Raw genomic sequence first — 25,648 nt, forward strand, 5'->3', positions numbered from 1 at the left:
GGTGGTTTGGGGTTGAAACTCCTTTTTCACTGTTGGTATTTGGCTAGTGACTTTAACTTTTCATCCTGAAGATTGGTAGTGGCCCCTGGAGTGTGAGGGAGCAGCTTAGTTTCCTTGGCATGCATAGGATGTCTGTGTGACCACAGCTTCCCCCTGCAGCACCACACTTACAGTACCTTACAGAAAAGTGTAGCCTTGCTTCTTCTCCATATATTTTTATTTGCATCATATTTTCACATTCATGTAGTACAGCTTGTGAAAATGCTTTTCAATTACATGAGAAATTGTGTATTTTTTAGGAAACTTATGCAGTTTAAATTTGTGGTAACAAATTTGAAGCACTTGGAGATGCTTCAGAAAGTCTTGTATGAAGTTCCATCTGCTAGAGGAGATAATTAAGTTTTTAATAAATTCGTCAGTCAATAGTGGCAATAACTTCTGTCCTTATAAAACTGAAACATAGCCCTGAGAAAGCTTGTCTTGGTCTATTACTCAAGCAAGTGGTTTGGTAAAAGGATTTTGCAAGTGGTGCATGGTTTTAAGGTTTTGAGGGACTTCCCCAGCATGTTTGTAAAATAAATTACTGCCAGTAGAGTGAAACTGTATATTGGAGTGTTTGCTTTTTTTGCATTTGTAGCATTTAACGCTGCCTTTTAACGTGCTTGGAGATAACTTATGCAGTTTTCCATACTGAGCTCATTTTGGTTGTCTGTCTTCATACTGGCTAAAACAAGGCATGGTATTGAATGCTCCTGGGTAAATTGCTATTCTTAAAGGTTGATGCTCAAAGATTATACTTTGTTTTTAAAAATTTGGGCTGAAATTCACAAAAGAGGAAAAAATGCAAAGTCCAGATTGATGCTTTCCACTATTGGGGTACTTTTGTAGCTTTGAGATGTGATTTTAGTGACTTTTCTGTAACTTCTTTTGAGGGAAACTGGTATCAGATGCACTGTCCAGATCAACAGGAATAAATTAAAAGCAGAAGTTACTACTTTTTAAAGTCCTAAGTCTGAGTTTTCTTGTGTTTGCTTAGTTTCCTTTTTAGTTAGCATTCTTTTTTTCTTTTCCCAGGGAGGAGCAAGGCAAGGGGAAGGATTGTGGGATTTTTGGCACTTAAAGGGTTCAGTGCAAACGTTTCCTATGGGCTGTTGAGATCCATGCTGTCCTACAGGCCTTTCCTTATAAAAAAGAAACTAAAAGGCTTGGATTAATGTAGAAACAGCAAAAGGCAGCTCCAGTAGGAAGATTATCACTCTTAATTACTGTAGGAAGATTATCACTTCTTAATTACTAAGCAGGTCAAGCTTATCAGTGACCACAGAGCTCTTTGATGCATTTTGCTGAACTGCTGCAACTTAAAATGGTTTCTCTCAAGATAGAAATTTTTGGCTGTGCTTGATGTAGAAAAAGGAAATGGTTGGGTGCAGTGAAATTTGACAAGAATGTGACTTCCTATTGCTGTGAGCTTTGCAGCCCCACAGTGCTTCCTGTCGGTGCATCCTTCTTTTCTCAAGGCAAGTGCCAGATTCTCAGGGCTGGAGGAAAACTAGTTTCCCTGGCATGTGGAAATTAAACACTTGAAGGAGGAAGGGTTACTACTTACTTGACAGAAGCTGGCCCTTTGCTCTTCAGCTTGGAGAGAGTTTTTGAGTAAAACTGGATGTGCTTGATGAAATGAATTTTTATTTTTACTGTTAAAAACAGAGTTGCAGTTGGTATGTTTAAAAAGGTGAGGTCACTTGGATCTCTTCCTTCTCTACTAGTAATTGGTCTGTAGGCATGCTGCAGGGAAAGCAAATAGGTTCATTGTTACTTTTGTGGGAATTAATTTAATTGAGGCAGGTGCGATAGAATTTGCTTCTTCTGAAATACCTGCCTCTTGTTTTGTTCAGTTTGTAGTTATGTTAATACTGGCCTGTGCTTGAAAACTGCCCTTCCCACTAAAATTTTCTGCTGTCATTTTGCCATTGCAATGACAGAAATAAAGGCTTTGCTACCTAGTAAGTAAAAATAATTGTGTTCTTCTTAGGTAAAAGGCAGGTGGGTTTGTGGCCTATCTCCTGACTTTTTAAAGGTTCTTTTATCCTGCCTCTTTCATGGGGCTGTGCTGTGAATTTTGACTGCTTTCAATAAAAGGCTTTGAAAACTGTGGGTAGGGAAGAGTCATTTAAATTTCATGGTATTTCAGCTCAAGGCTTGCATTAGTGCTTTGGTTTTTGCCAGAGGAGGCAGCATGCTGACACTGTGGAAGCCTTTTCTCTAGGTACTTCCCCATGCACCCTTTCTCTAGGGTTCGTGGTTTCAAAGTGTCTGAAAAAGGCTCTGAGCAGCACATCTCACTTGAAAATGTTTTATTTTCAGTTCAGAGATGCTGGGCAGGAGTGTGGCTGGAGGACCTGATCTTTCAGAGATGTGGAGACTGATAGCTTCTCTTGTAGAGGTTTTGAGTTTTGTGAGAGTTGGGCAGTGTTCTTCAAAAAGCAACCATTTCTGTACATGAATTAAATAGGACAGGGTGCTTCAGCTTTGGCTGCCCTTATTCATTGTAGTTAATGGAGTAAGGTGGGCAAAAATTAGCATCTCAGCAATTATTTATGATCTTAGTGGCAGTTTTTTAAGAACAAACCTGTGTTACATAGGCAGTCTAAATGTTCTGAGGGTTTTTTTTGAGGGTTTGGCAACTAGAGGGTCAGCAAATTATGCAAAAAAGTGAATTTGGCTAAAAAATTTTGATGTTTAAAAAGGAAAAAAAATTAGCATGAGCTGGTTTTGTGATTTTTGGTTTTATTTTGCAAACTCACGGGCTAGAAGCAGTCTTCAGAGAGACATGAAAATGCAGTAATTTCATTAAAACCTCATAAGTCCAGGACCTGGTAAAGACAAAACATCAAGAATACCAAGGCTCCTGATGGAGCCAAAACTGTGTGTTTGTGTTGGGCAAGTGGCTCTTTTAATTTGTCTTGGGAAGAACTTAAAAAAGAAAAGAGTGCATTATATAGTTTTAATTTTAATGGAAGATTGCTGATTTCTTTGAAAAAGATAAATTGTAAAGAAGCTTATAAAAGAGAAAAGCAAGCTAAAGATTTTATTTGAGAGCAGTTATCAGAGTTTACCTCATGAAATATTGCAGAATGTAAATGTAGTTGTTGAATTATATGAAGCCAAAAATAAAATGAAGGTGGATGTTCTGCCTGGCAGGATATTTGGGATTTGCTGGCAGCAGTAGAGGTGCTTCAGAGGAAAATGTGTTTGATGTGCATTTTGAACTAGTGGGCCCTGGACAGGCATCCAGAACAAGTAGCTTGGTTGCTGTCTGTCCAAGATGTCTAAAATGTCCGTGGTCCCCCTGGAATATCTCTAGTGAGTTGCTTGAAATTCGGGTAAGTAAAGAATTCCAAAGAAGCAATTTCAGAAAATAATTTCAAATGAATTCAAGTAATTGTGAATTAACGTCTTAATTTACTACAGATTTCAGTTATTTCAAAAGTTGGGGATTGATTTATGGTAGGGAGTAATTCCATTTTGCTCTTAAACACACTTTATTGTGCTGCTCCTGCTACTAAAATGCAAACCACAGGTGCAGCTGGGGAAGAAAGCCTTTTCTTTTCACCAAGATGTTCTCTGTAGCACTTTGTCCCTCACTGATCATCATCTCCCCTAGATTTCTTTACAAGTCTTAATCTCAGTTTTATTGTGGTCTGTATTTAAATTCTTTGGAGTTGGTTGTGAGGCTAGAGAGATAAGCCAGTTTTTTTTAATCTGTGTCCTCCCATTTACACCCCATTGAGAAATGTGGCTTTAAGGCCTATCGGGTGAGATACTCTTGAGTTTGATCATTGCAGTTTTTGTTGTTTTGTACTGAATGAAACTGAAGCACTGCTGGCTTAGGTAAATGCTGTGCAAATGGTTTGTGTAAATGCTATTGCAGAACTTGGTAGAAAAGGGGAGGAGCACAGGCAGTGAGAGGAGAGAAGGTTGCCCAGGAAGGTGACCCATGGCTGTGGAAACACCAGCGCCAGAGGATGGAGCAGAGCAGGTGGCTGGAGCAGAGCAATGCATGAGGGACCAGGTGGAAGTATGGAAGTAGTAACAAAATGGTTTCTGCTTTACACAGGCTAGGCTTACCTACCTTTTTACTTCACTGCCTTTGTAAATAAGTCATCCGCTCATTGAAACTTTTGTGGGCAGGTCTTAGCTATATGTTGCTTTTCCAACTTCAGTAGTTTAAGAAATAAAAAAGAAAGAAAATGTTGATAGACTTGCCTTCCTCCTTAAATTATGCCATAAATTATGGGATTTGTTTTTAGAGAGCTTGTCTCATCCATTTCACTGGTTTCTTCTGGTTTAGCTGTCCTTGCCTATTTTCCTGTAGCACAAACATGCAAAACAGCAGGTATACATGCACATGTTAGTTGCCAGATAACACTGTTTTGGCCTTTCCTGCTTTCCACAGTCTGGGATTCAGTCCTTGATGCATGCAGTGTGCTTCATAGGAAATAAAGGCAACCATCCTTCTTACAGAATTATAGAATGGACCAGAAGGGACCTCAGTCTACTTCAAATATCCCTGCTGTGGCAGTGACAGTTCTACTAGACTGGATTGCTCAGAGCCCCTGTCCAGCCTGGCTTTGAACACTTCCAGGGACAGGGCACCCACAACTTCCCCTGGGCAATGCGTTGCAGTGCCTCATTACCCTCACAGTCAAAAAAGAAAATTTCTTCCAGAAGAAGCACAGCTCTCTGGTAAAGCATGTAAGTGAATTCCTAGTGATGGGTTACAAATCCCAAGCATTCAGAAGCAGTGAGTCAGTCCTCCCTGTCTTCCTAAAAAATGCAGTGCTAAAAATAAGGGAGCCTTTGGGACCTCTAGGTTTCCAGCATTCAAAATTCTCATTTGGTCATTCTTTTTCTTTAAAAAGTAAAAAAAATCTAGAGAGACTGAATGATTCATGTATTGTCACAGGTTGGTACAGGGCTTCAGGAGAAGTCCTGTAAGTCTCTGGAGCTGAGGGTGGCAAGTGTGCCTGCTCTTCCCCACGTGCCAAAGCCCCACAGGGACACACCATGTATAGCTTGGCCATGAGCAGTGCAGGGTTATTGCAAGCTGGACAATTTCCTGGTTTCTGAGGACTCTTTCTGTCTCTAGGAAGGAAGTTAAGGTTACAAAAAATTCATAATTTAAAAACCGTTCCTGTTTCTGGTTTTGGCAGAGTTCAGAGTTGCCTTGATAGTAAACTCAAGTTTTAATTTTGTATTTCCAAACAATTTCATGATCTCTTTCAAAGGCACTGTGTGTCTCTCAGGAGCTGCACTTTAATGTTCCTAATACTGATAGCTGCTTTTACTACCTTTGGTAAAGGAGAAGTTGAGAGAAGGGAGGGATTAGGGATATGATGAACCAAAGCTTTGCATTAGCTCTGCATAACACTTTGATTCAGCTGCTTTTTCTATTTCTATATCTATTACCCCTTAATTACCTCTTTTCATTTGTCAGAATAATTTTTTTGCATCAGCTGCAGTCAGCATGATTAAAAGTATCTGTGTTTGATTGTTTCCCTATGTGTTCCATTCTGTGTTTTCTTTATCACATGTAGTTTAGAGGAATTGATGTAAAATTAGTCAGTAAAGAGAGGTTTTATTTCATTTTCTCTATTTCAGCTTGCATAAAAAAAGTACTTTCCTGTACAATACATACATGCTTTCACATCTCAAAACCTCGTCTTGTGGGTTCATTAACATGACTGCACTGGTCATGCAAAGTGCTAAAATGCTCAACATAAGTAAAATTTTACTTTTATCAATATACTGAGAAATAAACCACCTGTACTGCCTAAACAGATACACTCAAAAAGGACCTCTTGTGTGTTCAAGAATCCAGTCCTTTTTGCCTGCTGCTTCCAAGAAAACCCCACAGCCATAAAGCAAAAGGCCTGACAATAAAATGCCTTGCCCTGACTTGCTTTTTTCAGCATGTGCTGTTAACAAAGCATACAAAAAGGAAGGAAGAAGAAAGGGAACCAAGTAGCATTTGTGATTATTTTCAACTACAGACGTTCCTATCTGAATCATCAGATAATATGCATGCTAAGATAGTATAAAGTAATCAATTAAAGAATTAAAGATACAAGGAAGACATAAAAGAGCTAATAGAAAAAAAAGCAACATTGGGATAAATGTCCTTCCAGGAAATGTCCTTCACTTTTTGTCAAATGCAGCTTATTCTGCAGATTGAGTATTTTATGTGTATAATCAGATGAATTAACTCAGTTTTAAAATTACATTTAAAATAAAGGCAAAACAAACAAAAAACCCCAATGCAATCTCCAGCAATTTATTGAGATGGATCTGCTCTTTTGTTTGGATTTTTTAGGAGAAATATTTCTCTTGTGATTTTGACCAGTGAAATAGGAACAAATCTCCTGTGAAAAAAGATCTGTTTCTGTTGGAATTTGGGAGAAGCATAAGGCTTTTGCTTATTTTAAACAAATGTTTGTAATATACATTGCATAAAAATATTAGGCTTTGGGACTGTAAATACTGACCTGGTTGTTTACCTGTATTTACTTAATACATCACAGCCTAACAGAACTGAAAGAAGCAAGGGCAAAACAATATCAATGCTGTATTTAACAGTGCTCTCAGCATCCCTATATTAGCATCTCCTTTTGATAGTCCCAAACCAACAGGACACCAAAACGTTCTTTCCTGAATCAAGAAACACTGTGAAAGGCTGGAGCTTCTCCATGTTCAAACACCTCTGGGGCTTCTTAGTGGAGGGAATATGGTAGCTTAACATTTTACAGCTCATGCACCTTTTAAAAAACAACAAAAAAATTCCCCCAAAAATGCTGCCCTAGAGTTATGTGTTCCTCTGCTTGCACAAGTGATTAATGGTGCTTGCATTCCTCCATCCTGCTCTTCTCCCCTGGTGTCACTCCTCTTCCTTACCCTACCTCCCCTCCAGCCCACTTTTTTCAGTTCCATATCCACCTTTCTCCCTGGTAGGCATTCCTGATGGTTGTGTGCACATTTGGATTTCTCTCTCTCTCCTGGGTGTTTTCTGCAAGCGAGGGTGATGACCTGAAGTTTTTGTGGGCTCACCCTCACCTTTCCTGCCAGAACCTGTCCCCAGAGCCTCCTGGTGCTCTGGGTGACCATATGGTGCCCTCCTCAGTTTTTCTTACTCTTTTTTCCTGGAAATGGATAGTTCAGGGTGTCAGGGTTTTAGATATATTGTGTGGATGGAGAGGAAGAGGGGCATTGCACTGGTGGGCTGGGAATTGATAATAGCACCATTTAAACTAGAATTTTGATGCATACCGACCGTTCAAAGTAATTGCCAAGAATTTCCTTGCCCTCCTCTGTTTCTTCCTCCTCCAGTTCACTCATGCTTAAAAGTATCCTCTGAAATGTTGGAATTGAACTGCTCTATCAAAATCTGCCATTCAGAAGATGCTGTTCAACTGGTCTGCCAAAAAGAGATGCCATGGAACATGGGGACCAGCTTTGTTAGATGACATGCTGAATGGGATGCTAGCAGATTTTTAAAGCACTGAAAGAGTAAAACTGGAAACTGGGCCTTTTCTGTTGTGAAGAGGCCTGTTTCTCCACACTTGTTGTTTCAAGACTTCCATTCTTAGGCAGATATTTCTGTCTCTCCCAAGCCTGTGACATTTTCATGAAAGGATCCATGTACTTTTTTTGGACACATCATCTGTAGTTAAAAGAGCAATTTTGGGCATAATTTGAGGTGAATCTATTGGTAAGATGATGTTCTTAGAGAAAAAAAAGTAGGTTTTTTTTTGTTAGAAGTGACTTCAAATTTTAAACGTCTAAGTAAATTGCCTTGGTGTTTATTTCAGTGTCAGATTCCCCACAGAGCTCTGAATTGTGTTTGGAACATGGGGATGCAGAATGGTGTTCTGCCAGCTTCCAGCTGCCTTTTAGAGACAGAAACTGGAGAAGTGCACTTCTAATGTAGATGGGCCTGTCTCTTTCTCTGTACAGTGGTGCACTTCAAAGCACGTCCTAGTTGTTCGATTGTCATGAGCAGAATGTTCTCCTGCCTGTTCCCATTATTCCAACCTGTCATCTTTTCCCTTGAGGGGAAAAAAACCCAACCCAAAGCAGTGGTAGTTCTCTTTCTACCAGTTCTGTTGTTGAAGAAACTCAGCTCTCAGGTTATGTTTTGGCACTGCTTTGGGGCCTCTGATGAATGGTGCAGCTGCCCTGGAGCTGGACGGTGGGCTGGGTGATGGGCATGGTGCCACAGGAATGTGGCTGTGCTGCTTTCTGGGCCAGGCTGGAGCTTGAAGTGACTTGGCAGCTTTTGTGGGGTGCAGAGCAGAAGCTGGATGTCTTGTAATCACAGGACCATTCCTGGTCAAGCGGTGTGCAGGGATGCTCCAAAGTTATCTCGGTGCTCAGGAGCCTGCTCAGAACCTGCACAGGTCATTAACTGAGTCTTGGCTTCAGCCATGCAAGGTCCAGGCTGCCATCTCCAGAAGGAATAAATGGCACCCCTGGGATCTTCCTGCTGCTACTCTTACAGGGATTTTCCCTTTTTTTTTGACTAGTAGAAGGTTGGCTGAACAGCAATACAGTGCATTTTTAAGAGCCAGTGCTACAGCATGGCCATGTTCACCTAGACCAAATTAAGTGCAGTCTCCAACATCCACTGCTGCATTTGCACCCAGCTGGTGCATTTGGTACCTATTGCAAAGAGCAAGAATTGAGAGGGAAAGAGCTGATGCTGCTAGAATTCCTCATAAGGAGGACAAGTCTTGGAGAGCTATTGCCAATTACATGAATTGGCAGAGAGAAGCACTCAACTTCTTGCTGTTGTCAGGAAAGATTTTTCTGGTGGGAAGAGGTATTTCAGCAGTACCTGTAAGATGTTGTGGTGAGGTTCCAGGTCATATTGTAGTGCATTAACCAGTGGCTTAACTTTTATTCTGCTGTTCATGTGTATGCATACAATAAAAGGATTTGAGGGCCTTTAAGAAACATGTCTTCCTCAAATCTGTGGCTTTTACTACAATAGTAATTTTAATTTGTATGTGTTACAACAGTACTCAGACTTAACTTCTGAGTATGTACCTGAGGCCGAATTTTGGAAGGGGAAGAAGGTGCTGGCTGTGGCAGTGTTTCTAGGAATGGAGCAAGAGTGGGCTGCTGCAGAGACAAGGTGGTTGGAAGGAGGCTGTCACTAGCACCTCCTCAGGAATGCTACTTGGATATATTGCATTCTGCCTGCTACACTAGTGAGAGAATTCTCTCCATCCTATGATTCTATGTTTTTATAAAAGTTGTGGGTTTTCATAATAATAAGTATTATTTTTCCTGACTGGTAATAAATTATGATGTCTGTTGCTTTAGAATATCACAGCAGGATTTTGTACACAGTAAGAGATATTAAAGGTGTAATGTCACAGAACTACATTTTAAAATTGGGAACCAATTGACTGTACTACCACAAATTATGCAAAGCAGCTGGATACCTAATGAGACCACAGTCCATCTCTCCCTTCTTTGACTCATCCTTGCTAGGATGCTTATTAGCATCATCCAGTAAAGATGAAACTGGTTCTGGCTATTCAACATGCAGACTGCTTCTGGGGAAGCTTTTAACAGGGTGCCACTGGGTATGCAGATAAAATAAAAAATGCTAGGCTTGTTTTTTATCACTGTGGTTTTTGGGACTTGTGGAAGACAAATTTTAATTGAGAAAATGATGAAGATATCATGGAATTTCTATGTTACAGAGTATTGAGTAATGTTGAAATAAGCTAAAAATGTCCTAGAACTAATAGGAACTTTACTGTGACTTTTTGTAGGGCAAAGGAAAGATGATGGTATATGTGCTTCACAGTATTTTTTATTCTGTTCTGCATAGAAGAAGCAAGCTGGCTTTTACATTACAGTTACAGCTATGTAAGCACTTCTTCTATCTCTGCTTTTGCCCAAGCTGCTATTTACTTCTCTACCTCTACATCTCTCAGGTGGGCTTGTCCCAGTGCTTCCATAGATATTTAATTGGCGAGTAATCTGCTCCATGCTGACGTAATTTTCATTCCTCAGGACTCTTCCCAGTTGTTTTCCCTCTGCAGTCCACTGCACAGCCCCATAAACAGGTGCCAGCATGGCTGTGGAGACCTGTGCAAGGAAGGAAGCTTCAGAATAGGAGTTAAGAGCCTGCAATGTATCTTCCTTCCCTGCAGATTGTAGCATCATGCCCACTAAATATTAATTGTGGCTTCTTTTCCCTTTTTTTCAGCTTCTCAGCAAAAATGCCTCCAAATGGGAAGGCCTTACATTTTCACCCATCAGTTCTGCATTTTGGAATGCAGTGAGTATCCTACATGATTGTTATTTTGGTTAATAATGAGGTGTGGAGGAACAGCTACACTGGGCTCCATTTGGGTAAAAAGCATTAGCTGGGATCATGCCACTATCTGAAAAACAGAGAAGTAGTAATTGCCACAGAGCTGGAAGTACATTTCTTGCCTTGCAGTGTTTTGTAAGTTAAAATCAACATAGTTCTGAGAAGGAGGAAAAGATAATTGGCAATATAATACATTCTGGATGTACATTTCAGGTGATTCTGCATGGATGTCAAATAATTGCTTCATGCTGGTTGTTCATTTTTGAAAGATTGCCTTTCTAGTGGAGGAAGGACTTGTTTTTTGCCTCTTAATTCAGATAACAAAATCCAGTCCCAAGCAAAACATACTGGTAGAATAAATGAGGTTTTTCTTAGTTGTCTTTTAAGAAAACTTTAAAAATTGTTCTTAAGTGATAATGAGACTTTGATCTCTCAGTAACCAAAAAGAAACACAGTCTCCTTGTGAGTAAAAGGAATACTTCAGAGGATGCACTGGAGGAATGTCTGAGATGTTGGGGTTTAGGGTGTACTAGCTAAAGCAAAAGCCTCAAGACAATCATTGCTTTAGCTGACAAAACAAGACTTCAGTTATTTAAATATTTTTATCCAAAACTTTGTGCTTTGTAAGGGTTTTTTTTTTTTTAAACTTCTAGTTACTCCAGTGAGTTTTGGCCAAGTGTACCCCACATCCCAGTGTTACATATTTGCCTTTGTATACTAAGGGCAAAATTTGTTTGGTGTGTTTCCAGAGATAAATTACAAGTAGGTAACTGTTGCAGATGAACATGTTTTAGGGTAATCTGTGTTGTTCCTTTCATGTGCTTATAAAGTGAATCATTTATCTTTTTTTTTTTCTCCTGCTTTAGGTTACTGGGGATACCCAGAGCTAAAATGCTGCATGCCTACAACCCTAGTAGAGATAGAGATGTTGTAGTCAATTCAGTGTTTACAGCTACTAGACAGTTTCATGTGTCTCCCGCTCATAGCCGGGTGAGTGTTGATTTACTTTTGGAAAGTATGTAATGGCCAAGTGCCAAGCCTTCCTGCTTCCTCTGGCATGAGCTCTTCATTCTGTGTTTTTGTGCTTTTTTGTAGGACCTCCAACTCTTTTTCTGTTTTGCTAGTGGTTTTTTTGTTCACTTCTACTTAGACTTGTTTGGGAGAAGCCATCCAAAACCTACAGTAGGAAATGTGTTTGACAGTAACAGAGGAGGAGAAGAATTTTTCAGTGTTAGAGAGGCTGTTTAAATCACATTCTGCTTTAAGCAGCATTATGCAGTAATCCACAGGCATGTGGGTGTTCTACAGCCCTGAATTTTCAGTCTTTTGAACAGTCTTGCATATTTGTCAGAAAAACCTGCAGTGAAATGTTTTATGTATTTTGCATTGCAGTAATGGGCATAATTGCCTTTATGATCTAAGACCATTATTTCAACTCTGATTTTTTTTAACAATATAATGCATGTTAAGAATGAATTGCTGTGGTCTCAATTGGATGAAGCCCAGTTTTTATCCTCTGCTGATGTGCAAAGGGGTTTTATTATGTTTTCATCTTATTTTTGCTTTTACTATAGCTGAGTGGCTATTACTGTGCAGACATAAATGTCATTGTTATTCCACAGTTACTGAGAGTGTTGCCCAAGTTCAGCTTGGCTGATTTGCCTGTGTATCACAGGGGCACTGATTCACTTTGCAATAGCCATCTCTCTCTGTGTGGGGAGGTGTCTGTGTGCATTCACAGGCTGTCCGTGCTGCAGGGTTAATATCCAAAAAGAAGCCTTGGCTGGTGAGGCCCCATGCTAGCTGAGAAACTCCAGCCATAACTTGGCAGGCTGCTGTGTAATCTCAGCTCTTTGTAGTAAGAGTTGAGAGTTGTACACAGATGAATCTTCTCAGTGCTGAGGTTCTGCTTAGTGGGATTGGCAGATGGGGATGTACATGTGGAAGTGTCCTCTGGGCCCTGTGACTGAGTGGGGAGTGTGTGATCACTGGCACCAAGCAAGCAAGCAAGCTTCTTTGTGCTCTCTGCAGGTGATTCCAGCCATGGGAAAGATATCTTTCAGAGTACTCTTCCTGCCCACAGAAGAAGGCAGCATTGAAAGCTCATTATTTATAAATACCTCATCTCATGGAGTTCTTTCATATCAGGTAACTGCTCTTATTTTTCATATCAGGGAACTGCTCTTATTTTTAGCTTGAGTTTTGGATTTTCTTGTGTTTTAAAAATTGGTTTTCATAATTTTAGGGACTTTGAAAGTTAATTGAATTCCTGATACGGATCAGGTGGGGTAATGTTCCCAATTCATCCCTTTTACCAGATCATGCTAGTGTCATGATCACATACATGTATGTGGTTAAACTTACTGCTGTTAGTGGGGCCAGTTGAGGTGGTAAAACCAAGTGTATTTGTATGTGTGTACTTAAAAGATCATGGTTTAATTAGTTTCATATATTAGTGTAGTCTAGACTGCACTGTGCTGGAATACATTTGTTGGGAAAAACCCACAAGGAATTATTTAAGGTGGTTTTCAGCTACTCTGCAGGATTTTATGTAAACACATTGGGGATGTAGCATAAGGTTAGAGGTTTAGGCCCATAAAACATGAAAGTTGAAATAATGTTTGTGCCTTAAAGCTGTCTGTTTTCTGAATAACTGGTGAATTTAAGAAGGTCTTCAGCTTTTAAAAAATTTTTAAGGGACACTATATACTCAATTCTTGGATTTTATTATTTTGAAGAAAAATCTTAACTCTGAAATTAGTGATTTAAAAAGAATGACAGTTTTAATCAATCATCAAACTATTTCATTCCTATACTTTGATCTTGTACTGGAAAACAAAGCTCCTTAAATAAAAGCTTAGGTAAGTTCAGTTGAAATACTTGGGATTTTAATACAAATGTTGCAGTTATCTAGTATTTATTAGAGGTAATGCCACATTTGGCAGGAACATATCAAGGATGAGGAAAAAGTGCATTTTAGAGTGATTGACCTTTTCTTTTTGACATCTCACCCTTCTCTGTGCCCTTAATTTACTGCCCAGTCAGCTCAGCCTTTTATCAACACGTTGCAGGGAAGCAATTGTCAGTGCCTCCTCAAAATCAGTTTGTTTCCTGTTGGACTGCTGCAAAAATCAGTAGCAGGCTGGTTTTCCTGGACATTTTCACCAGCTACCTGAGACATAGCAAGTAGCTGTCCATGTTTTCAGCTCACATTAGGTTTAGGAGTCAAAAGGAGGCATGACTTGAGTGTTTGATGCACAGTTACAGTGCTCTTGAGAGCCCCAAAGCTTTGAAACATCTGATGTTTCTAATGCATTTGTTCGAGAGTATGTTCAGAAGAATCACCCAAATGGAGACAAGGCACCACTGTATTCTAAATACCTCAATTAAAAAGAAAAAAAGGCATATTCCTTTTGTTTTGGTATTTTCTATCTGTAGTCAGAGATCCTCAGTGAGCATAAAATGCATTTTATTATCCTCTTAATTAAAAATACGTGGATTTTTCCTCTTAAAAAACAACAAATATATGCATACAAGTGAAAAGCCCAAAGTAATTTTAGTTAGCCCCTGATGATCCCCTGCCTCCTTGATCTCTCTTGGCTCCACACCCCTCAGTTATTGTGCATCTCCTTGTCAATAAATTAATCTTGGTGGAGCAAAATATAAATGCAGTAGAGCCATCCAAATTACAACTCTTACAATGTTCTGAAAACTGCAGTCTTTAAAAACCAAAATAATGAGAAAATATTTTACTCAATTTTTAAGGCAGAGCCATTGAATTCAATATTCAGTGGGACTAGTAACAAAGTTTTCTTAGAAATTTCCTCTTTCCTAAATGGTGATAGATGTATTGTAATTGCCTGGAGAATAGTAGGAGAATGTAGGTGCTTCGTTTTTGAGATAACCTGATGTCCTGCTAGTGAGTACTTTGTTTGTCTTTGTAATAGTGCCTGAATGAGTGATGATTCTTAAGTGCCATTATGTCTATGATAACTTTTTACGTTGGAACTTTATGTTTATTGTCCTTTAAAAGAACTTAATGTGAAAAACTGATCTGTTTTTGGGAAGATTGTTGTCATTAGCAATGTAGTTTTGGAAGCTGCTGTTAAAACTGAAATTCTAGATATTGATGTAATGACCTTTTTCTTTTAATACCAGGTTTTTGGAACAGGAAGTCTGGTGTCTTCTCCAGAAGAACCTAAAGTACAGCTAGCAAATGCCTACTTACTGCTTCCACAGATTCAGAACATCCAGGCATCACACACACTGGTACAGTATACATTGTGAGGGGAGAAACCCAAGTCTGTTTAACCACAAAGATTTTTGACCTCAGGTTGTGAGGATGCAAGGAACATTAGCAAAAAATCCGAGTACCAGTGACCGCAGGAGAGAGATTGCAAGATGCAGGGTTACTGTGATCAGCTGCTTCATGAGACAGTCTTTGGCATTTAAACTATTCACACTTGTTGTTCTTCGTGCCCCTATGGTGGGGTACCCTCTAAACTGTGCTGACAAAACTATTTGTGAGGCTCTGCTCTGACTGAACTAGAGAATTGGTCTGCCCTAAACAAAAAAATTAACTTTATACCATAAAATTGAGAAGGATGGGAAGGTGTATTGGTTTGTTCTGTTTTTCACTTCTGGCCAGTTCCCCATGCGAGTTTCCAGCAGGGTTACACCAACAATTAGCCACAGTTAAAAAGCATGGTGTGCTGCATGGATGAGACTGGGAGCTGGGAGTCAGGCTGCAGCATCCCCTCCTGCCCCTCCTCCCCTCCAGTGCTGAAGATACCAGCTTTGCTTACTGGGAGCAAAGGAGCTCTGGAGAGCACAGCCAGCTGAATTTATGAGATGTAAATACTGGAGTTGAAAGAAGTTTAATGATTTCTGTCATTTGGTTGCAGTTACAGATATTTTCATAGTCTTCCAGTCCATACAGAACCTCTCAAGTGAATAACTAATCTGAAAAACTGATCTTTCAGATTTCCTGTTGTATTATACACAGACATTGTTTTTCCAAAAACATACTTAGAATACCTTAGCATGTAACAAAATGTAATACTTTATCTAAATGTAAGCTGCGTTAATTGCCTTTGTGATGCCTTCTGTTCTGAGAAAAAACACCAGCACAGATTGTATTTTTCAATCTGCTGTGTATATCTTAGGTCAATCTTACCTCTATCCAATGTTAGTGCACAGTTTCTTTCTCTCCCTTTCTTTTCCTCCATACCAGTCTCTTCCCTGTAGTTGCACAGTTGCACTTGCTTGTGGACAAACAAAGACAGACTCTTGGAAAGGAAGCAAAAGTCTTCAGGTTTTGTAATTTGGGGTGCTAGAGGTAGAACTGAGAAGGGTTTTTTTTTTTATGCTGTTAATGTCTGCTTCTTCATATCTAGCTCAATGGGTTGTTGTCAGGTAGAATCTGAAAGTTGCATACATGCTCTTTTACAGTTCATTCTGAATTCCAGAGTGGAGGAGCTATGGGCTACATTTAACATTTTTCTCACTGTAGAATGACAAACATTATCCTATGTTTTATTTGTATGGAGTACAAGTTTGAGGTCATGTTTAGCAGTGCAGCATGATACCACCTGGCACTAATCTTGTAGGACATGAGGTGGGAGAGAGCATTGACTCAATATTCCAAGCTCTGGGTGTAGTTTTTCTGTGCTGTGTTGTAATTAAGGTAACACTCTTCACTGCATGTTATCAATTTGAGCAGCAGTGGGATGGGCTCCTCAGCTGTTGAAGATTATAGATCTAAATATTGGACAGGAGTTTATGGTTTGAGTTTGAGTTCCTCTCAGAAGAATGTTTCTCTACAGCTAGCTGTCCTCTCCAGAAGTGCCTTTTTTCAATTCATCTCCCTTACATTCTCATCCAGATCTCATTTAAAAAAAGGTATGTTTTGTCCAGTTTATATTTTAAGCTCAGAAGATGTGGAAGGAAGAGAGGTTGATGAGGTTTGAGTGAGTGACTACACAAGGGCAAGCTGAATAACTATTACACGTAGAATGGAGTCTTGTCGTGAAAAAGCATTTAAAACAAACCAGTCATACTCACTTAGTCATATGCACATTTCTTTTCCCCTGTTTATTTTTAACTGACATAAAATATCTATTTTAATAAATTCAGGATAGCATGAGCCTCATTTGCACATCCCTTTTCACCTTGGGATGATTGAGTTCTAACCTTGCATGACAGCTTTTAGTTTGAAACATGGAAGGTGTCCTTACCTCTGAAGTCCACTTATACTGCTTGGAAACCTCAGACAGAGCGCTCCATGCTGTGTGTCTGTATTTTGCCTTCTATTTTAAAGGTGGTTGTGTTTAAATTGTTAATTGACATCCTTGGTCATCAAGGCCAAAAAATCTTTGACATCATTTAGTCCCATTATGTGCTAGGTAGAGTGACTTACCAGAATTGCTGGAGGCCTTGTTACCCCAAATACTTACTTTGATGGTTGGAAACCTACACCTGACTTCCAATTTAAATTGCTTTGTGGCCATTTTATATATAGAGATGCACATTTAATTTATGTAACTTATCCTGCTTCTGACACTTAGAAGTGTTTGTAGGTGGCATCAGAACTTTCACTTTGTCAAGCTGAAGTGTCCATGCTCTGTAGCATCTTTGGTAATGGGCTGTCCATTTCTTCACCAAATTGACCACCCCTTTTGGAGCTTCTTCAATTTGAAACTATTTTGAAGGTCAAGGCCAGAATTGTAAATAGGGAATATGGGTATAAATTCTGCCACTATAGGCTGTTTGTGTTGGAAATATAACATATACCTGGGGATTACAGATGGAAGTTTACGGTAATGTTTCCATTGGAAATACAATGTGCGACAGGTTTGTGTTTGAATTTTTTGTTGAAAATGAACTCCCATGGATTTTGTGTGTTGTCTTTATCTTTTAATGGGCAAAGCACAAGGGCCTTTCTTTTTTCTTCTTCGTTCCCGCGTATTTTTTAGCAGAAACTTTTGTGCTTAATAAGAAAAGAAAAAAGCAAACTTGCCTTTCTTACTGTTGAATGTCTCCATCTTTCTGTGACCCTTTTCAACGTTTGAGCTTTTGAAGGGTTGGGATTGGCATGCTCTGCCTGTGCTCCTGGATCCCAGGATTTCTGGGTTTGTGGCTCACTTGTTGGGAGGAAGAAGAGCGGTGTCCCACAGTGTGAATCCGTTGTACATCCACGTGGCCACTCAGCAGTGGCTAGTTACCACTAAGCCGTGACAGATGGTGCAGCCCATATAGGTCATCTTTGTTTACGCAGCTTCTGGGTGTAGTCTTTGCTATAGTTGCCTGGTTTTTGGCATTGTTTAGTATTTGGACAGCACTAAGAGGGTAGCTACATCACTGCCTGGCTGTGTTCAGGATGGTGGAAATGTCAGGGGAGGAGTGGCATGCAGGGTGGAAGGTCTTATCGTAGGAGACACACAGATACCGCTTTGCTGACTGCCCAGAGGAGGTCAAAGTTTATGAACTGACAGCTTGGGAAATACTGCAAGTACTGGCAGAAATGTAGCACTCCTTAAGCTATGTTTTGCTCTGGTGGGCAGAGGATCATAGAAGCAAACATGTCCAAGTGTGGTGCTTGGGTGTGGAGAGGGAAGGAAGGAAGACAGTAGAGCTTTCTTGGTGTGCTATCCTGATAACTGCCTGCAAAAAACTGATGAAACTCTGCTGAATCATTATTGCAGGGACAGCTTATTAACACCATTCAGAATAGAAATACCACTTTAGGGCCAGGGATTGTCCAGGACAGGAACTTTGAGGGATCAGCCTACAGGAAGAAGAGGAGGTTTGTTCTTTTTCAGTGAGACTGTAGACAAACTCCAGGAAGTGATTTGAACTCTACAGTCCTGGTAATGATGCAAGAATATATCCAAAAATCTTCAAGACCATTTGTGTGGTTTCTGTCAGTTGTCTTTGTTCATATAGGATTTGTGGGTGCTGAGTATGTGTGTACATTCAAGTACGTATGCCCGAGTACCTAATACAAAATAGAGGCACCAGGTAATTAAGTGGCAGTGCTTTGCAGAGCTCTCTCTGAGATTTCCCTGCTGTGCCTCTCCTTTTTAATTTGCCCCTGGTGCAAGCACTGGCTGCATAACTCAGCTCTCTGCTCTGATTCATTAGCAGTGGTGTTTACAGTATAAATGGAGTGATTGCACTGCTGGGAGATGGTCCTGGATTTGTCTGTTTGGAAACTCTGCCTCTGACAGTGTTTCCTTCTCAGATGCATTATCTTCTCTTTAGGGTTAACTCAGAGCCATCCTGCTGGTGCTGTAAGATATTGGGCATATCAGTTATGCATTATTGTTTGCCTTAGAGAAATGCAAATCCATTTCCTGTTCTGAAGATAGCCTCACAAAGAAATAAAAATTTCTCTTAGAAAACAGATCAACAGCAAATATACCCCAGTAGCATTATTTCCCCCTCTGTACATTTGAAACTTCAATTTTAAGGACAGCAGTTCTCATCTTAGATCTATGCCAGGTCAAGAAAAACAAAGACTGGAAAAATACAATCTAGCTGATTTTTTTAATATGGATGTGGGGTCTTAAGTTACTTTAAATGACAGTAGTGTTTTTCAAAGAAGCACTGAAAAGGGAACTTTAAGCATCAGGTTTTATCTGATCAGAAAATGACCTCCAAAGTTTTAATTTTATTGCCTTGTTAAAACTCCACTAGCAGCCATGTGTTTGTTTTTTTGGTTTTTTTTTTTTTTTCCTGCTCTCACAATTTGATACAGACAAAACATCTGTAAAAGAAGAAAAGACGTTGCAGGGGTTTGAGCCCCCAGAAAGCTGTGCTGGGGACTGTGTTTGACTGTGTTTGAGTTGCCACTAACCACATTTACAGGGGCTAGGTCGCCCTCTTGTGTGAAGCCTCAGTCATTTTGGTATGAAATCCTGTTGAATTTGGAATGCAAATATTGGCTTCCTTTTGGCAGTGCTTTTATAAAACTGGACCCCATGAAATGCCACACATGTGCTGAATCTCTCTACTCATGTGCCTGTCCTATTTTTCCTGTACTAAAAAGGCATGAAATAGGATGCTAGATACCTTCAAAAATTTCTTCAGTTTTGCTTTTCACCATCAAATTATTGAAATTGTTTAAAGTCAGTTTCATCAACACCTTCAAAAACCTGAACCTGCAGATACCCTACTCAGATATATCAGTATCACAAGAGAACAGAGGGTGGGGGTTCCACATGAGCCTCAAAATTAGCTTGACATTTGGCTGTAAGAAAGGCACTGACAGAGTGACAGGTCTGCCATTCTGATTCTGGCTTTTTTTGTTATTTTGTTTTTTTTTAAATTTAATTCAGAATTGAGATATACTGGCTATGCAGCTTGTGCCAGTAATTTGGCAGTGCAGATTTCCAGATAGCTTTCATGGACTATACTGGGCTTTGTTAGTGCTGTTGCCCCATTAGATGTATGAGTGCTTTACAAACTGCCACAGTCAATGTCATCTTTTATTTTATTTTCTTTTCCTATTCTAGTGAATAAAAAGGCAAAACAAGTATTTTCTGTCTGTCCATTTTGGCATGAAGCCTGTGTATCAGACCACATCCAAGAAGCATTATGTCCTTGGCCTAGATACTGTATTTCAGTGTCCAATCAGCAAAGAAAATACACAGAAAACAAGGAAACAAGCTTTTATATTGCACACAAAGGCCCTGTTGAATACAGGTTTTTTGGTATAAGAAAATTTGTAAGAGTACTCATGCAGATGCTGTATAAATATTTAATAATCAAGTGTAATAATAGTTTGATAAGTAGGTAGATATTGATGGAGTGTTGAGATTCAGAGACTGATTGCTGAACTATTGTACAGAGTAATTGTATTCATTAAAAAAATTCCTTACATTGCTATGTTACATATATGAGGATTGCTATGTTACATATATGAGGAAGCAGTCCTATTATCTTTATAAATTATGGTATGTGAATTGGATTTGTATAATATTTGAAGCAATGTGTTTGATGTTTTCTTCACTTTTCTTTCTTACAGACAGAAACTATGAATGCTAGTCTATTACGGGTTCAGCTTGAATGCAGTTTACCTAATGACACATATCAGCAAGTTAAGGTATGTTTTATTATTGTTTTATATCTATGTAAGTCTTCTTATTTTAAGCCCAGCTTAGAGGGACACTTTCCACAGCTGTAGAAGTTTTAGCAAAAATGTAGTTTTCAGTGTCTCAGTTTAAAGGGGAGTTGTGCTTTTATAAAATTGTATTCTCTGATACAAATTAAGTGTCACACATATCACACAAAAATCTTTAGAAGAGAAGGAGATGAAAAATTATACCCACCACCCCATAAACCTCACATAAAAACAAACCAAAACCACTCCAACAGGCTAAGCATTCTGATGGGTAGGTGTTGTTGTACTGCTGACGTGGGGCACAAAAATGATTAGAGTTCTGTAATTTCTTTTCTCCAGAAACTTTTCACAAGTGTCTGGTTCCCAGTGAGAAGTGATCAGTGAGCTGAGAGGCTGAAGCCTGGGCTGTTTCTCAGGGGAGCATGAGGGCAGCTGGGCAGAGCTGAGGAGGGGCTAGTGTGTTAGCAGAGTGTGTTAGCCTCTCCAAAAGCACTGAGCCCTCAGGAGAGGAGGTTGTCTCGTGTCCTGGGCGGTGCCTCCCGGGTTCTCCTCCCGTCTCTGGGTGTCCTCACAGGATGGGCAGGTGCTGCTCAGTGCCCACGCCGTGGGTGAGGAGCTGGCCCCGCACTGTGGCCAGTGGCACCTCGTGCCCCAGGAGCAATGAGGAAATTTGTAAGAGTTTGAGCAATGAGGCCCAGGCTCCATAGCTGTATTCCTGTGTGGAGCACGTGTTGCACATGGTGGCATTCCTGAGCCGCTTCACTTCCCCGTTTGGTTCTTGCGGTGCGCAGCGCATTGAGGGGCTTGAGGTGTACCTGAGCACTGGAGCCTCTGTGGAGTGCAGCTTCCTGCCCTGTGCTCTCAGCTTCCCTAGGGAGGCTGTGTGGAGTGCAGCTTCCTGCCCTGTGCTCTCAGCTTCCCTAGGGCGCACCACGCCTGTGCCCCAGTCTCCATGGCAGCCCATCTCCTGCTCCTGGCAGCTAGTTCAAGTGCTGGGGGTCTCTGATGCTGTGTGAGCTGTGATCTCATCCTCAGGCACTTCCCCACCCCTGCTGTACTTGCTTGTGCCACTTGAAATCTCAAGAGTTGGAAGTGTTCTGCTGCACTTCTGAGAGCACTTCCCATGCCAGTTTTCTCCTCCTAATCCTCCATCCTGAGCAAATTAGTCCTCCTTTAGTGACCTTTGTCGTTTGAATTTAGTGACCTTTGTGGTTTGATGCAGGACTAATTAATGTTGTTCACTGTTGGTTGTCTAGTTCTATTTTGCTTTGTTGACTTTAATTTTTTTTTTGCAAAATGGTGTCTGTGTCCTTGTAGTTGCTATGACTTAGCTGTGTTAACAGCAGCCACTACTTACAGACAGAAATAAAATCCTATTTGTATTTTTCTGAAGTATTCTAGCCAGACAACAGTGTTTTCTATTAAGAATTGTACATGTATGTTTGTTTTTTTAAAATTACTTCAGTGAGAAATGGAGACAAAAGCACAGGATTTGGAAAAATTAACTATAAACAGACCAGTGAACATGAACTGTCTTCCTACCATTAAGACACATGCATCAGTCTGTTTATGGCACATTTTATTGAAGGCAGAGGATTTAACAAAGGAAACTGTTTTACAGTCCCTGAGGTGAGACTGACTAAGACAGTTTATAAATTTGCATTCTCTCAAGGTTCAGTGTCTTTTTTAGTTGTTTTTGTCTTTGTTTTTGCTGTGCTCTCTGTACCTGCACTGTGTTGGGTTTCTGCTGAGATTTTAGCAAAGGTCCTAATTACTTCTGTTTTGCCAGCACTTTGGTGCTGGAAACCTTGTCTCTTAGATAATAGCTTTGATTAATTTCTCAAAGTTCATTAGTGTAATGAATTTTTTCTATTCTTCCCCCATCACACACACACCATATCCCTTTGTCTCACTCCAGAGTTGCTGTTTTATGTCTGATGACCCAATGCTGCTAGAAATGAGCTTAACAGTAAGAGTCGAAAATGCCCAGCAAGATTTTGTGGAGCACAGACAATACTTACTGGAGAATCTTTTGATAGTTTATGTAGCAATGGAAAGAACAAAGACCTCAGGTAAGTCCTAAATCTACCTGTTAAGTGTAATTCAGCTTGGTTTTATACATAATTTGTAATTTGACATCCTAAATTGAGGCAAATTCAGTGACAACTTAATTTCACAAGTAAGGGAAACCAAGTAAGTTCAGTTAAACACAGCTAGCAGAGAATTTGTGTCAGGCAGAGTTATCATAAACAGTTTTCTTCATAAAGGTAACAGTTGTAAAGTTGTAAACTAGATCTCTTTCATTCTTCAGTCCCTCGTGTTTAAATAGTGTGGAAAGATGACATGGTCCTTTTAATTCTATAACTGCATTTCTGGTTTCCCATGAATTAAATTGACCATAATGGGATTGTGAAGGCAGAGTGGTTTATATGGTACTGGGGATAGTGGCCATTATGGAAAGTAGGGTAATGAGATAATACAGATGTGCACATCATTTGTTCTTGTAAGCTAGAATTCCACAGGCAAAACAATCAACTTCTTGCAGTTTCTTTATGCTGCAAATCCTCTAAATCAGGGGATTTTAAATTATTTATAGAGCCTTGCAGTCTAGTAGAATAGCTTTTTTTAGACATTTCTGCCACTTTTCCTTTCTGATTGGAGAATGAGAAACTGCTTAAGAATCCAGATTAAAATAATATTTTTTAACATACTTGTTGAAGTGGAACATGATCTTTTTTGTCTTTTGAGAGATGCATTTCAAAATCTAGTCACAAAACAATAGATACAATATACACAAAACAATATCTATGAAGTGTTCTGTTTCCCTCATGCCTGTTCTGTGATGTGGTATTTCAAGAGCTGAAACTGAAATACCCACTGTAAACCTAGTTTCCCTGCCAGTGAGATGCCATGGCTTTGTTATGTTGAGTTGTGGATGTACATTTATTCTAATGCTGGTAGAAAATTGTTCCCATCTGTTCTGTCAAGGGTGCTCACTGTTAACACTTTTGATGGTTAAAGTACTAGAAGTATCTTTTAGGGCTGTTTTCTGTTAAATATAGTGCAATTATAAGTCCTGTCTGTGCTAGAGGTTGGTCCTATAAGCCTTTTGGATTAGCTGTTGGTGGGACAGCAGGTAGGCATGGTCTGCACAGGGGAACTAACCAGCTGGGAAGGCTGCAGAGGAGAAGCTGTGGGGTGTGTGGAGCTCATAGTCAATACCTTGAACCCTCTTTTGGAAGCTCACACTTGCAGTCTTGCTTTCAAGCAGCTGAGCAAAGCACACACATTATTAGAAATCATGGCTGGTCAGGCAGGAGAACGTCCTTTCATGTCAGCCTGCATACACTGATTTAATGCAAGTATAAGCAAGGGCAAAAACTTAGTTACCTCCCTTGTGGAAGGACTGTAGTATGATGGTCACCTCTTACTCTGTCCTGCTGCCCTGCTTTTGGTCCTCTACATCTTCCTACTGTCCTGTGGATGGGACCATAGGTGCCAGTGACCAAAGGTGGTTCCCCAATATAGCAGTACCACCTTACCAGCAGGTGAAAGCTGTGTTACCCTTGTCTCCTGTTGCTTTAGGCAATAGTTTGCTACCTGCTGGGTAATAGACCATTCCTGATTTGAGCCCAAAGTGCTGAATCCAACTTTGCATCATTTCCTGGAGATGCTTGCATTTTAAAGCATTTTTATTTCTCTCTTGAATGTTTGCCAGCTCAAGATGTGAACAGTTCGTCCTTTTTACAAGGGTATCTGTCACACAAAGATTTTAAATTTTAAATTGGGATTGCTTCTCCTGTGAGTGTCTGACAAAACAAGTGTTTCTGTCCTTAGTGATCTTACCATGGTGTTTATTCCTTTGGACAGGTCATTCATCAGTAGATCTGTATATCATGCATTCTGGAAACAGCCTGGTGCATATACAGGTAATCGTGGGCTTCAGGAAGTCATAATTTAGGGTGGTGAATTTGATTAGGGAATTAGCTTTCTCTAATAGCAGATTGATTTTGCTGGTGGCAAATGTCACACTTCTAAGTTTTAAAGTGTGCCCAAATGTCTAGTAGGTCCTTGAGATGACATGTTGTAGTTCAGTGATGGATTATTTTTTTTTTAATATGTAAGAGCTGCTATCTTGAATAAAAATTCATGTGTTGATTTAGAAGATAAGAGAAAATGGCAGATGGTGGCATGCAAATTTGACAAGAAGATAGACTAATACAGGAGCTGCAGCACTAATAAGGGTAGTACTGCTATAAAAATAACTTGTCTTGTCTTCCTGCAGGACATACGGCAGTTGTCACAAAAATACACATCCCCTGTGGAGTTTGAGCCAGTACTGCTATCCTCATCATCTACTAACTTCACAAAAGTTGCTTCTGTTTCTTGTAAAGGTACAGGTAACCCATATTTGGAGATAATATGATTAAACAGTATTTAATTGCTGAAAAAAGGGTAGTTTTTTTTCAGCAGAGACCCTGAAAGATCTCAAAATCATCTTGTCTAGACTTTGTTGAGAAAGGGGATGAATTCTTTTTGCTAATAGTTTCCACTCTTTTTTGTGTATATGTGGTTCTTCTTATGCTGGTTGAAGGCTCTAAGCTATACATACTTGAAAACGGGGCAAAAACCAGTTTCTGAAATGTTAGCTGACTTTACAATAAGCATAATTATTGAATATACTTTTTCAACATCCTTTTATGGTTTATGTGGGTTTTTTTCTGTTTAAAATATGTTTTCTAAAAGGCTATTGTGCTTGGGTGGTCATTTTCTATGACATTGCTTGGCAGGACCATTGAAGAGACTTGCCTGAAACCAGACATGTTTGTAAAAGAGCAGAGATTGGCATTTAAGCATTCCTGACTCCAGCCTGCTTCCTGTTCTGGCCACTAGACTGCAGTGTACAGACTTGAAACATTAATGAAACAGGCTGCTTTCATAATGACATTGAGACATGTTTTCCTAGGGAAAACATAGATGAATAAGAAGAAAGAAGGGACTGTTATGTTAAGTGATTCTCTTTTTCAGAGGAATTTTTCATTTGTTGAAAGAAGGCAGTGTGCTCTGATTAGTAAGAATGCTATGCCAATGACAGGTGGTTAAAATTGCTCTTCACAGCTTTATTGTGTGTGTATTTT

General features: G+C 39.8%; 1 protein-coding gene across 8 annotated transcripts in view; it reads left to right on the top strand.

The window, feature by feature from the left end:
• The window catches only part of TMEM131L (transmembrane 131 like), a 79,372-nt gene that overhangs the window by 23,771 nt on the left and 29,953 nt on the right, over positions 1 to 25,648 (top strand). For 7 of the 8 annotated variants that reach the window (XM_059470385.1, XM_059470387.1, XM_059470388.1 and 4 more), the window contains 8 exons: positions 10,280 to 10,351; positions 11,254 to 11,377; positions 12,419 to 12,535; positions 14,546 to 14,656; positions 20,415 to 20,492; positions 22,429 to 22,582; positions 24,381 to 24,439; positions 24,796 to 24,904. In XM_059470385.1, coding sequence (XP_059326368.1) covers positions 10,280 to 10,351; positions 11,254 to 11,377; positions 12,419 to 12,535; positions 14,546 to 14,656; positions 20,415 to 20,492; positions 22,429 to 22,582; positions 24,381 to 24,439; positions 24,796 to 24,904 — 824 coding nt within the window. Of the gene's footprint in view, positions 1 to 10,279; positions 10,352 to 11,253; positions 11,378 to 12,418; positions 12,536 to 14,545; positions 14,657 to 20,414; positions 20,493 to 21,975; positions 22,140 to 22,428; positions 22,583 to 24,380; positions 24,440 to 24,795; positions 24,905 to 25,648 lie in introns of those variants that run through there. The other variant, XM_059470391.1, reaches the window with a different exon arrangement.

The sequence above is a fragment of the Ammospiza nelsoni genome, chromosome 4 (genome assembly GCF_027579445.1).
Source record: "Ammospiza nelsoni isolate bAmmNel1 chromosome 4, bAmmNel1.pri, whole genome shotgun sequence".
NCBI classification, from domain to species: Eukaryota; Metazoa; Chordata; class Aves; order Passeriformes; family Passerellidae; genus Ammospiza; species Ammospiza nelsoni.